At 45.3% G+C, this 13,507-nt stretch overlaps 1 protein-coding gene across 8 annotated transcripts in view; it reads left to right on the top strand.

The window, feature by feature from the left end:
• ATP6V0A1 (ATPase H+ transporting V0 subunit a1) overlaps positions 1-13,507 on the top strand; it is a 51,331-nt gene that overhangs the window by 31,171 nt on the left and 6,653 nt on the right. For 2 of the 8 annotated variants that reach the window (XM_084862473.1, XM_084862471.1), the window contains exons 15-22: positions 1,885-2,003; positions 2,549-2,765; positions 3,369-3,476; positions 4,300-4,374; positions 8,249-8,356; positions 9,256-9,273; positions 12,919-13,036; positions 13,322-13,493. In XM_084862473.1, the coding sequence (XP_084718599.1) occupies positions 1,885-2,003; positions 2,549-2,765; positions 3,369-3,476; positions 4,300-4,374; positions 8,249-8,356; positions 9,256-9,273; positions 12,919-13,036; positions 13,322-13,493 (935 nt within the window). The remainder of the gene's footprint in view (positions 1-1,884; positions 2,004-2,548; positions 2,766-3,368; positions 3,477-4,299; positions 4,375-8,248; positions 8,357-9,255; positions 9,274-12,918; positions 13,037-13,321; positions 13,494-13,507) is intronic. The other 6 variants (XM_084862477.1, XM_084862475.1, XM_084862474.1 and 3 more) reach the window with 3 other exon arrangements.

Here is a 13,507-nt window from a genome sequence, read left to right as displayed (position 1 = left end):
TACTATGGGCCAAAAATATGCACTGAGACCTCAGCATATCTGATTTGTCCTTAATTTATTGAGTAGATGATGATATCCGTGTTACACAGATAAGAAATAGGCTTGGAGAAGTTTAATAACGTGTTACATATGCATTTAACAAATGTTTATGAATCCCTATTATCTGCAAGGCATAGTACCTTCTGGGGAGAACACAGAACTTTCAAAACATAATTCCTGCCCTCAAGTAGCTTAGTCTAATAATATTTCTTCACGTTTATATAGTGTTCTATTGTTAAAACATTTTCTTGCAGACATTTCTTTGGATACTTACAGGGTAGATACTGAGTTTGAAGTGACTGTGGGGGACACCCTGGAAAATGTCTGTCAGGCAGTTGGAGTTGTAGAGCTGAGTTTCAGGTGAGATTGGGGCGGGAGAGAGAACCAGTCACAACTTTTCAGGTTAGAGGTCACCGAGGATCAGCTCTTCACGAAGAAGCCGGTTCAGGAAAAAAAGAAGCCAGGCTAGATGGTAGAAGATCCTGCTTGTCAGGCTACAGATTTTGCACTTTGGCCTAGAGATGGTGGTGGGGCTTCAGGGGGAGGTTTTGGGAAATGACTGCGTCAGAGTCGCCATTTAGAAAACGTTATCTGATGGCCATGTTATCTGGCAGCAGAACTGTCCGGGAAGTATTACAGCCATCCAGGCCTTAGGGGACAAAGCTTAAGGCAATTAATATTTAAAAAGTAGATGGACTGCCCTAGCCAGTTTGACTCAGTGGATAGAGTGTTGGCCTGTGGACTAAAGGGTCCCGGTTCGATTCCAGTCAAGGGCACATGCCTGGGTTGTGGGCTTAATCCCCAGTAGAGGGAGTGCAGGCTAATCAATGATTCTCTCTCAATATTGATGTTTCTCTCTCTTCCTCTCCCTCTTCTTCTCTGAAATCAATAAAAATATATTTTAAAATAAACAAATAAAGCTTCTTAAAAATAGAAAAGTAGATAGATTGACAGCACCACAGGGACATGATCAGCAAAACACAAGATTGTGGAAACATCTACAGATAACTGGGTAACTGACCCAATTTCTTCAACAAATACTTTGTAAGAAATAAGAAATGAGAGCTGGAGGGAAACACTGTAGATTAAGACTTAAAAGCTATGTCAACAATCCCGGTGTACAGACCTTGTCTGGACCTTACTTTGAATAAATGAGTTATTAAAAAGCATTTGGACACAATCCAGAGAAGTTCAAATGTTGACTACATATTCCATGATATTAAGAAATCATTGTTATTGTTTTTGGGTGTAATAATAGCATTGTGGTCATGTTTTTAAAATGAATCCTTTTTTATTTTATTTTATTATTATTTTTAAAATATATTTTATTGATTTTTTTACAGAGAGGAAGGGAAAGAGATAGTCAGAAACATCGGTGAGAGAGAAACACCGATCAGCTGTCTCCTGCACACCTCCCGCTGGGGATGTGCCCGCAACCAAGGCACGTGCCCCTGACCGGAATCAAACCTGGGACCCTTCAGTCTGCAGGCCGACGCTCTATCCACTGAGCCAAACCGGTTTCAGCAAATCCTTCTTTTTAAAGATCTGCACTGAAATATTTACAGTAAAATTATATGGTTCCTGAATTTTGTTTCAGAATAATATGGAGGTGGGGAGTGGGCTGGGGCCATGATGGAGCCAGATTGACCGAGAGTGCATAGGTGGATACTAATTGTTGAAACTAGGTGATGTCCATGTGGGAGTAGTCTGTTATACTATTCTCTCTACCTAGGAATGTGGTTAGAATTTTCCATAATTAAAAAAAACCCTATTTTTTAAATGGGTGACTATTTTCCCTTTTGAGCACTCTTTGTAATACCCTTCTGTTTCCTTGGGTTGTGACAGATTTGGAACATCGCTACTAATAAGCTGACCTTCCTCAACTCCTTTAAGATGAAGATGTCCGTTATCCTTGGTATCATCCACATGATGTTCGGAGTCGGTCTGAGCCTTTTCAACCATATGTGAGTCGCTCTGTTCCTGTCATAAGAATGTGCATAGTTTAGGTAATGCTTTTGCCTAAGGAATTCATGGCATTTTGGGGGAGGGTTTAGTAACTCAGAACCCTGTTCTGTGTTAAAAAAAAAAAGGTGCTTTTAAAAAATTAAGTGCTTACTTAATATTAGTCCCTTAAAAATTTACAATTGCAGTCAAGAACTTTGAAAGAACCTTGTGTAATTTTTATCAAAATGAATGAGTTATTTTTTCCTTGATGTGTAACTCACATGCAATTTTGAACTGTGTCTTGGAATGTACTAAATTTTCCAATCTCTCTCTCATGGGAGAATGGAGGGGATGGTACTGGAACTGTTCCAGGTCCAAAAGTTTGGAAGTCATCATTAATCCCGTTTGTCTCTGTTGTCTCCAGTGCTTCTGGCTCTTGCTTCATAAAGTAATAAAGACAGAAGTGAGGGAGTCACAGGGGAAAATTTAGTGAGGGCTCCACTTGAGGTAGGGGTGGCCCTGGGTCTGTTCACTTCTCACATTTTTTTTCTCTCTTCCTTTTTAGCTATTTCAAGAAGCCCCTGAATATCTACTTTGGGTTTATTCCTGAAATAATCTTCATGACCTCTTTGTTTGGCTACTTGGTTATCCTTATTTTTTACAAGTGGACGGCTTATGACGTCTTTACATCTGAGAGAGCACCAAGCCTTCTGATCCATTTCATAAACATGTTCGTCTTTAACTACGAGGACATTCACAATTCAATGCTATATTCTGGACAGGTGCGTCAGCCTGGAGGTGGACTGTCTTAGGCAGTTATCCTAGGTCAGGAAGTTAGATGTTCCTGTTACCCTAAAAAAAACTTAGCCGAAGCCGGTTTGGCTCAGTGGTAGAGCGTCGGTCTGCAGACTGAAAGGTCCTAGGTTCGATTCTGGTCAAGGGCATGTACATTGGTTGCGGGCACATCCCCGGTAGAGGGTGTGCAAGAGGCAGCTGGTCGATGTTTCTCTCTCATTGATGTTTCTAGCTCTCTATCTCTCTCCCTTCCTCTCTGTAAAAAAAAATCAATAAAATATATTTTAAAAAAAACACACACACACAAAAAAACCTTAAATCCCTTTCTGTAGGATTTGGTTTTCAGTTCATGCATCCAGACCTAAAGTCAGCCTGTCCTCCTTACTTGGGAGGTTCTACGCAGAAAGGGTAGACTAATAACTCTCATCCTATGGGACAATTCCTGGGCTTCGCCACATCTGCTAATTGTTTTGAGAGTCTGGTTAGCATTATTCACAAGTCCATAAGAAAGTACTGTTTTGGGGGTAATTTATGCTGGAATTGGAAACTGCATGTTTGATTAATGTGATGTGTCATGTCCTTCTTTGCAGAAAGGAGTTCAGTGTTTCCTGGTTGTGGTCGCATTGCTGTGTGTACCGTGGATGCTACTGTTTAAACCACTGGTCCTTCGCCATCAGTATTTGAGGAGGAAGCATATGGTGGGTGTATTTCTGTTGCTGAAAGTTACTCTATATATTTTTAAGATCAAGACAATTCCTCATTGGATCTAATGAATTGTGCATAAGTCTATATACTCTCAAAATGCATTTGTGTCATATCCCAGCATGAGCACTGGACCTGCTGAAATCAAAAAGTGTTTTTGCTGCCTGGACATCTGGATGCAGCTTTGAGTAGCTCGGGTATAGAGAATAAGTCATAAGTGTTTATCTTTCCTGGTCACATTTTGCTCATGCCGTGCTCAGCAAAATCCAGGCCTGGGCCTGTCTAGATGCAGCATCAGACACAACAAGGCAGCGAGAGCTGCAGCCGTGTGAACCCACTCATGTGGTTTGTCTGGGCAGCCACAGGGCTGACACTGAGACGTTTTCTTTTGAAATAAGACTGTGATACTCCAACCAACCAAAACATTCGGGGGAAATTTTGGCTTGAAGCATGTTTTTTTTATTTTTTAAAAACAGCATACATACTTGTGTTTACTTAATGTATGTGTGCATGTGAATTCTACACACACACACACACACACACACACACACACACATGCTTAAGTTGCCAAATGTTCACTTCTAGCTATGCAGTAATGCTTACTTATTACACTGTGGTAAAATCCAAAAGATCTTTTTGCATGACTCTCATATGGCTGTTAGATTATTATTCCTGTTGGAGAGCAGCTAAGTTACAAGACCCTCCTTCTCCCTTCTCTGACCATCTTCACCCTTCCATGTCCCCTGCATTCGTCTCCCCCTTCACTCCCTCCCTCTTTTGTTCTCTTCTCCCTTCCTCTTTTCTTCCCTTCACTATCAGGAAGGGCAACCTGTGGAGGCCCCAGTCAGCCCAACCCCGAGCCAACAGGGACTAGAGGCAGCAGCGGCTGCAACAGTGAGTGAATTTAAACCAACAAACCATCACATTTTGTGTAAAGAGGTGGCAAACAGTGCAGCAGCATTCTTTTTAACTATATTGAGAGCGTGGGACATGTGTGCTCTTGGGAAGTATGTCCTTGTTACTCACTGAGACGCCAGAAAAGAGTTCCACCTCTTATGAGTAGATTCTGATATCATCTTTACCCTTGGTCTACAAGTCTCTATTCCGATATGTAAGTACAGTCGTGGTTATGGAAGCAGAGTGGCTGTTGTACTCTCTCTGGGTCCCATCATCTTAATCCAAGATGGCAGCTCTTGGGCCCACCCACTTGCATGTCTGTGTTTTGTGACCACGTATCGGATGATTTTCAGCACGGAGCAAGAACATCTCTGTGATTCTTGAATTGGTTTCCTGACACTTAAAGTTCTGCTTCAGAAAATGCTTGACATTTGGTCCATTTTAGCTGTGACTTAAGTCTCCTTCCATTGGAAGCTTATACATGTCTACTTTTTGTGAGAGACTCAGAAGCCCTCACATCCTCAGCTGCTCCAGTGAGAACTCGGCTCTGCCGTGTGTCTTGTACATCTGGGGTAATGACCAGAGTCATCTCTGTTTTCTTTCCTTCTTCCAGTACTAGCTTATTATTCAGAATCAGCAATTTGAATGTTAAGCATGTCAATATCTGTCCTTAAAAACATCTCTTAACCAAAATCTTTCAATGCCCTAATATCAAACTAGTACAGTCTATTCTAAGTGATGAATCTATAGGATTTTTAAGTCTCACCAGTAGTGATCACTCATGTACTATTGGGTTCTAGTAGCATCATACTCCTTGAAAAGAAAATGAATATTTAGATGGATATCCATTTCCTTCATTAGGTGTTTCTGATCCCTTTAAACTTTGAAGACTATGATCATCCCTCTAGAACTAGTCTAAGAGGGCTGGTATTTTGAATAAGAAGATATCTTAATATTGCTGCTTAAATGATTTTCAAGTAGGAACTTTCTCTTTTCCTATAAGAAAAAAATATTAAAAACCCTTAAAGCACAAACTATCCACGTATTTATATTCTTTCTATGGGCTCTCTTTCTGCTAGTCTTAATGTTTTTAAGGTGTGCTTCTGATGCATCAATCTTGATGCTTTTAAATCTAGCATCCTCTTCTTTCATACTATCCAAGTTAAAAGTCCCCAATCTAGAAACCCCCACATACATAGGGTCTTCTTAGCCCACAGGTTTTTGTTTTTGTTTTTTTTGCCAAACATCTGGAGAGCAGCCTAATGGCATCAGGATAACTCTATAACAAGGACTCTGGATTCTTGACCCCAAGGGCTGAGGATATGAACATGGATCTGATTTTGTTCTGTTCTGTATCCTCTTGGTTGCCTGTAAGCCTGTGTCACAGTTTAGTTTTTTTTTTCTTTTTTTTTCTTTCTTTCTTTTTTTTTTTTTTGTTTTTTTTTGCTGGTGTGTGTGTCTCATCCCCCTTCCTATGACTCTCATTCCCTGGGTTCTGAAAGGACAGTCATTAGTGTCTAGCTGGGACTTTGCCCCGCTCTGTCCTCTAGTGAGGGAAGCTTCAGAACTGGCCTTCTGCGTTAGGTGCCTTGAAGCCAGCCTCCTGTGCCCTCGAACCCATCCCAGGAGTCCATGCCCTTTGTTGCCCTTTCAGTCCATCTTCTGAGGGTTGTCAGGTTAATATTTGTGTGACCTGGCGGTGCCCAGGGCTTCAGTGGTTCCTGAATCTGACTTCATATCAGAATCACCTGGTGAAGTTAACATCTGTTTCTTGGGGTATTAAAACAGATAAGTGGAAGAAAAAATAAAAATGGTCTATAATTCTATGACCCAGAGAATCCCCCACTGATATTAAAAAGTACAATTAAAGCAATAGGTTACCTTGATTAGAAAATGCAAATAAGGGAACATTTGAGATCTTGCTCTCCAGCATGTGTTGTCAGTTTGGCTCCAATAAAAATTCTGGGGGGAAAAGAAAATGCAAATAATACTGAAAGCAAAAGCTTCCCTGTCCCCAGAACCCTTCTCCTCCTTAAGGATATTATTAACAGCATTTTACCTCCAATTTTTTGTGTGTGTACGTCAGCATATATCTATCATCTTCTGATATATTTTTAAGACATATATTTTTTAAGACACATCTAGAATTGTGTTTAAACTGTAGCACTATTTTGTCCCTTGATTTATTAAGTTATTAAAAATTTAGTGTATCTTGGAGATTGTTTCATAGTTATTCTCCTAGCGTTCCATAGACCATTCTGTTGGATATGCTAAAATTATGTGAACACTTTCTTACTAATGGATGTGTTCATTGTTCCCAGTTCTTTGCTATTACAAGTAGCAATTTTAGGGTACATCTTTGATAAAATTTCACAAGCAAGTTCCCAATAGTGGATGGAATTGGATTGCTGAGTCTCAAATGATGCATGCATTTTCAGTTTTGATACACAATCAAAATGATTATACAGTTTGTACTTGAGGGTATATATTTTTAATATAGATTTCCTAGGCTCCACACCAGGCCTGCTGAATTTGCACTTTCTGGGAGAAGTATTTGAGAGTCTGTGTACTGAAATGCAGCTTTCAATGTGACTCTGATGCAATGGTTCTCTGCCCAGCACGTGAGAATCGCTGCTGGAAGAGGGAGCATTTGTCCAATGGGATCTGGTGGTCAGTAACTGAGAGCAGGTGAAGGTGTGCGTGGGGTCCTCCAGGCCGTTGTCCAAACCTGCTTACACAGTGTTTGAGCTGCTTGCCCGGAAGGCTGTTTTGCCAGAGAGCCATCTTCCGACTTGTCTTGTTTGGTTCTGCAGACAGAAACCATAGGAAGTAGGCCTAGGGGCTGTTTCTTTTTTTAAAATATGTTTTTATTGGCTTTAGAGAAGGAGGAATGGGGAGGGGAAAGAGAAACATTGATCAGCTGCCTCCAGCATGCCCCCTACTGGGGATTGAGCTGGCAATTCGGGCGTGTGCCCAGATTGGGAATCGAATGAGCAACCTTTTGGAGTAAGGTACTAGGCTCAACCAACTGAGCAACACTGGCCAGGGCCAGGGGCTGTTTCTTCAGCTCCTTTCCCTCTGTGGCAGGTTAGCACTAATTAATATCAGTCAGACTTCATCCCAAATGAGGTTTACGTAGAAATTCTTGTTCTGGAGACCCTACTGAAAACTCTGCCTGGGAAGCAAACACCCATCAGCGTCTGCCCACATGCCCAGAGAGAGTTGTTTTCACACTCCAGAATCCCCCATTGGAGGAAGGGAGCTTCTTTTCCATTTTTTTCTTTTTTTAACGCAGTATTCTCTAGCAACAAGTTCAAGTACATTAAGCCTTTTTCCTTCCTTTGTTTCTGAGCAGAGGCCCAGTACGTTTCTGGGAGAGGTGGCTGGAACTCTTGGGGCTCCTGTTGAAAGTTTCTCAGACAGACCAGGTTACAATCACCATGTCATTCGGTGCCCCTCCCTCTTAGGAAGTCTCCTCTTTAATTCAGTTTCAGAAAAATGTAGGCCATTGGAAGCTTTGAGGATAGAGCTACACGTGCTATGAGAGTCTGTTTGTGCTAAGCCTTTCCATTCAAGCAGGGTTCTTAATTAGCATTGACCAAGGCAAGGTATGTGTCTCTGAGTGCAGCAGGCAGAACTGCCTATTTCCTCCCCTCAGGACGAGTTGGTAAATGTAGTTGGGGCTGGGGCTGGGCGGTGGTGGTTGGGGTGGGAACAGTGGTTTGTCTTTACTGCTGTTGGAGCAGCTGGTTTTGCTTTTGTTGTTAGAATATATACTTTTCTGAGGTTTGTATGTACTAACCATCGCCCTTCCCCACCTCACAAAATGTCATATTAAAGCCCAGGCAAATTCTACTCTTTCTGTGTGTAGGGAACTGTCACCTTTGGTGGGATCAGGGTGGGCAACGGACCGACAGAGGAGGATGCTGAGATTATTCAGCATGACCAGCTCTCCACCCATTCAGAGGATGCGGAAGAGGTAAGATCCAGTGGTGCGGGCTTCCTCTCCTTCCACTCCGGGTCAGCCCTGGCGTGTGCACCTCAGTGGCTTCACTCCGGTCTTCTCCTTGAAAAAATGAAAATACGAATCCTAATGGTCAGCCTGCCTTCTGCACCGCTCAGGGCACCGCAGCCTCTTCCCAGGGGCCCCGTAAACTCCAGGTGTTGCTGGCAGAGCCCGCAGCAGTTTTTTTCTATTGTTCCACTTCTTAAATTTTGAGTTGCATGCAGATATCAGTTACTACCTGCTCTCCAGGACACTGAGGCAGAATAGGCCCAGCTTCCGGCTCTTAATACGAGGAACACAGCCACGTGGGCAGCATCCACATCCCTTGCAGCTGGCGCTGGAACCACTGATGCTTTGGAAGTCCGGTCCCACCGATGTGCTCTTGTTGCAGATATTTCATTTGAGCCTTTTTAAAATGCCTGCTTTTTATAGGGAGAGTGAAAAACACTAGGAAGGCTAAGCTAGACTTTTCCTACACCCCACCTCCAAGCTCAGTTTTTTAAAACTCACAGTCTTTGCCTAACCACTCGTAGCACACAGCCTCTGAACTTTTGGATCTCATCTGTTCATTGTATTCTTTTTAAAGCAAAAGGGATAGGAGTTGAGGACCCCAGGTGACTGGACTTTTTAGTCTGACTGATCACTTTCACTATATTTAAAAAAAAGAAATTGCAGGGGTTGGGGTGCCTTTTAAAAATAGTTCTGCCTGCGCTAAATCCTGCTGATTTCGCTTTCCTGTATGCTGAGGGGCTGCCTTCACCATGTTAGACCCACTTAACACTAACCGTCCTCCCCACGAAGCAATGGTAGTCTCGTGACTTGACCTTGTGTGTGCCACGGCTTCCCACTAAGTGTGACTTTGTGTTTTCAAGCCTACCGAGGATGAAGCGGTAAGAAACAAGCTGCTTTGCCTTCATGTCTATCTGGGGCTTGTCTTCCCGTCCTTGTGATCACTTTGCTGAGCCTGCTGCATCCGGGGGCCACCCATGACACCCGCGTCTCCTGCATCTCACTGGCCATTTCTAACCAGTTCGTGAATCTGTGTTCTGAAAAAGCTCATCTCCATTAACTGCATCTCACGTTGGTCGCCTCTGTCTTTGTTTCATTGACTTCGCTGATCTAATACCTCTGAGAATGGCTTTGTAAGGAGCTACAAGCAATGTCTGCATTGGCATTCTTGAAGTGACTCCCCTTGGGGGTTAAGTCCCAGTGGCCTCTGCCTGCCTCTCCTGTGATGCTATGTATGGTCGCTCTGCCACTGGGAGTGGCTGTCTCCTCCCTGGGCCTCTGAGTGCTTATGAGTAAAGCTCCCCCTTCCTCCCTGTCTGAGATGCAGCCAGCCTCTTCCTGCTGCCCTCATCAGCTTGATGATGCTTGAAGTGACAGTTGCTGGACCCTTGCCTTAGGGTCAGCTCTACCTCTGTGTGACCCAGGTGGGAAGTAGACAGCGTTCAAAAGGAGGCTTTGCCTCTTAGATGTATCCCAGTAAAAAACAAAACAAAAAAACAGTCTGTCTGTGATATCAGCCACACACGGAGCATAATAACGGAATAGGAAGACAGTTGGCGAAATGATCAGGCTGCATCTGGAGTAGGCCTTCCAGCTCAGCAAGAATTCTCTTAGCAACATACAAGTTTGGAATCGGGTTTTTAAAAGGCCATGCTGCACTGTTTGCATCTTCCCCAAAATTCCTCTCTGAAATGCTTAGACCCATAAACCTTCCCTTCCCTGGCTCTCCTGTTCTCTGTAAGGGGGCAGAGTGATAGGAATGGGAAAAAGTCTTTGCTGTTTTGTGTCAAAACAGACAGTGCTCAGTCTTCCTAAAGGCTGAGAGGCTCCTCTGGACCGCTCATCTGTGCAGTCTCTGGCTGGGCCGCCTGGAAGGGATGTGGGAGTGTGCTCCATATTAGTGAGGAGCCCAGCCCCCTCCCAGTAACATGGCCTCCAACAGCACTGCTCTTTCTAAATGTCGTACTAACTGAGCACCCAAAGGCCATGGTCATTGCCAGAACAGCCCTATTTGCAGCCATGTCCCAGGGGAGGTGAACATCAAAACAAGATGGACTGTAATTCAGCTGCCCTAGTCTCTGGCCGCCCAGATCCCCGAGGGTCCTGTTTTTCATAGCTTCCTAAGCAGTCATAACACTTTATCAGACATATACACAGCTTAAGACAAATTTGGATAACTGTCACAGTTATCTAAAGATTTCAAACAAAACAGAATTCTTAAAAAATCCAGCCTACTTCTCCCAGAACTTCCCCGTATTGTTTGGCTGTAAAAACCTGATTGCCGCATACAGGTCATTGCTCAGCCCAGTGCCTCCTCTTCCTGGGGGGGCACCCAGTTGCAGACCGGGGCCAGGTCATGTGATTGTCTAGGAAACCTTCAAAGACTAGCCAATCAGCAAGGATCAGTGGCATCTCTCCCTACTGTGTCATCTCATCAAGCGTGCTCATCCAACCCATCCATCCATTCATTCACCCTCCACGTGTCAAGCCTCTGTTTAATGCTACAGAAACTGAAAGGAGGAAAACACAGTCCTTGATTTCAAGGACTCCCAAACAAACTGAGGAAACAGTCCGGGCGGTAGTGGTGTGATCACAGTGTGCCCAGGATGCTGTGGGAACAGAAAGGGGCACCAGGAAAACACTGAGAGGGGTGGGGAAGCAGAGGCCAGGAAAGGGCTCCCTGAGGAAAGGATTGCTAGGCTTAGTCTCTGTGGAGGGAGAGGGAGATGCAGAACCACCAGTATGAACAGTTATAAAGGCGCAGAGGCCTGCAAGCCCATCACGCTTGGGATTAAACGGGTATTCAGCTTAGCTGAAGCTCAGAGTCAGGAGCTGGGGGACTCGTGAGAGGTAAGACCAGAGGTTGGCAGAAATGAGCCACAGATTGTTTGGACAGCGAGGAGCCATCAGAGGGTGGTGAAGCTGAAAGTGACACAACAAACGTGCATTGCTGAAGTGGAGATGTGAGAGGACATCCTGGATTGGGGAGGCGGCACAGTCTGGAGGCATGGGGACCAGCTAGTCTGCTATGAGTCAGGGAAAACTTGGGAGGCCTGGGAGAAGCAAGCCTTTTCAGAGGGAGTTAGAAAGGAAGGGACCAATATGAGACTAAGAATGTAAAAGCTACAGGCCCCAGTCCCTTAGCGAAGATGGGCATTCAAGATTGACTGGCAGGCGTGGGTTCCTGGGGGACGAGTAGTGACGCCGTTAGACGTGAGACATGGACTGGAAGTACATCTTGGCGGGGTCAGCCCCTTCTCTCCCTGCCCTCATGTGTTTCCAGGGCAGTTCTGGTATACTCTAGGTGCGGAGTCATTTGCGTCCTGAAAGAAATAGTGAAAAATAGACTCTGACCCAAGGGCACGGCAGGCTGGGGAGTCCCTCTGCTCCTAGGGTTCTGGGCTGGGCTGTGGGGAGAGGCCCCCAGAATGGAACGACCTCCTGTTCTAGAGTAACTGTTGTTTTCTCCACCTGGGAGAGTGGGAGGCCACGAAATGCACCTGGTGCTTCCAGAGCATCTGTGTCCTTCCCAGCTGTGCTTGCTCAACAGTCCTAAACGTGAACTCCTGAGAGCTTGTTCCAGCCCCACCTCTTTACTCTGGAAATAATTTTGTATGTTGAAAGGAAAACGGAGAAAGGGAGTGTAAGGAAAACAGAAACAAAAACCAAATGATATTCTACCTGGTCTTAATCAACTGGCCAAGTAGGAATTGGTAAAACTTTTTTTTTTTTAATGTCTTTATTGATTTCAGAGAGAGGAAGGGAGAGGGAGAGAGAGAAACATTAATAATGGGAGAGAATCATCCATTGGCTGCCTCCTGCAGCCCCCCTACTGAGGATCAAGCCCACAAGGGCATGTGCCCTGACCAGGAATCAAATCATGACCTCCTAGTTCATGGGTCAACAACACTCAGTCGCTGAACCACACCAGCTGGGCAGAATTGGTAAAATTTTTGCTAAAATTTCTGTCATCTTTTTCAGAAGTTACGCCAAAAAAGGAGGTTGGTTACCTTGAGTGCAGCAGTTTGTTAAGCTAATTAAGTGAAGTGATTTGAGGTTTAGGGCCTGACAGCTGGGTGCCAGAGGGAGGGAGGGGCTTCCTGCTTCTTTGGCTCTTTCACAGCAGGTGTTCCCCTGGGGGACTTCACACACCAGTGGGTACGAGTGGCTAGAGAAGGTCCTTCAAGTCCGGAATGCCATTTTCTCCGAGCGTTCTCAACTTCACATACACTCCACTTAAGCTCACAGACTAGCCAGGAGAGAAAAACGGATGTGTTGAGAAGAACCTCATGGAGATGTTGTTCATTAAAATGTAGTGTATTGAGGGAAATGGGGGTGTCCCAGGTGGGTACTAAGCCAGGCAGGATCTTAGGGGTCGGCATAGCTGAAGTCACCACTGGAGTTCAAGCCTGGGGGCTCCTGGCCCCTGGAGAAGCGCACAGGGCCATGCGGCACAGCCCAGACTTCATACATGCGCGCCCCTCTCCCCCCAGCTTCATGTGCTCTCTCTGGTCTCCCCACCGCAGTTTGACTTTGGAGACACAATGGTGCACCAGGCCATCCACACCATCGAGTACTGCCTGGGCTGCATCTCCAACACGGCCTCGTACCTGCGGCTCTGGGCCCTCAGCCTCGCCCACGCACGTGAGTGTGTTTCTCTCTGGTCGGGAACCATGGCCTTCCCCTTCTCTGGGCACTCTCTCAGGCGGGGCCTTAGAGAGAGTGAAAATTACAGAAAGTTTCTGGGGTTATTCAGACTCCAAAGTCCCAAGAGAGAATGATGTTCAGGTTGGCGATGCACAGTGGTCCCACTCGGGTCGTGGGAAGCCAGAAGGCAGGGACACTCCAGGGGCGGTGTGGCAGAGCAGTGCAAAGCCCACAGCGCTGCTCCCCAAATAAACCGGGTGCCTGTCTCTCCCCTGTCCCCAGAGCTGTCGGAGGTGCTTTGGACCATGGTGATCCACATGGGCCTGAAGGTGAAGAGCTTGGCAGGGAGTCTGGCGCTGTTCTTCATCTTCACCGCCTTCGCCACCCTGACCGTGGCCATCCTCCTGATCATGGAGGGCCTCTCGGCCTTCCTCCACGCACTGCGGTTACACTGGTGAGGGGCAGGGC

Source organism: Pipistrellus hanaki (genome assembly GCF_964339955.1).
Source record: "Pipistrellus hanaki genome assembly, chromosome: 16".
Classification (NCBI taxonomy): domain Eukaryota; kingdom Metazoa; phylum Chordata; class Mammalia; order Chiroptera; family Vespertilionidae; genus Pipistrellus; species Pipistrellus hanaki.
The sequence above is the reverse complement of the archived record's forward strand: the minus strand, read 5'-3'. Positions and strand labels throughout refer to the sequence as shown.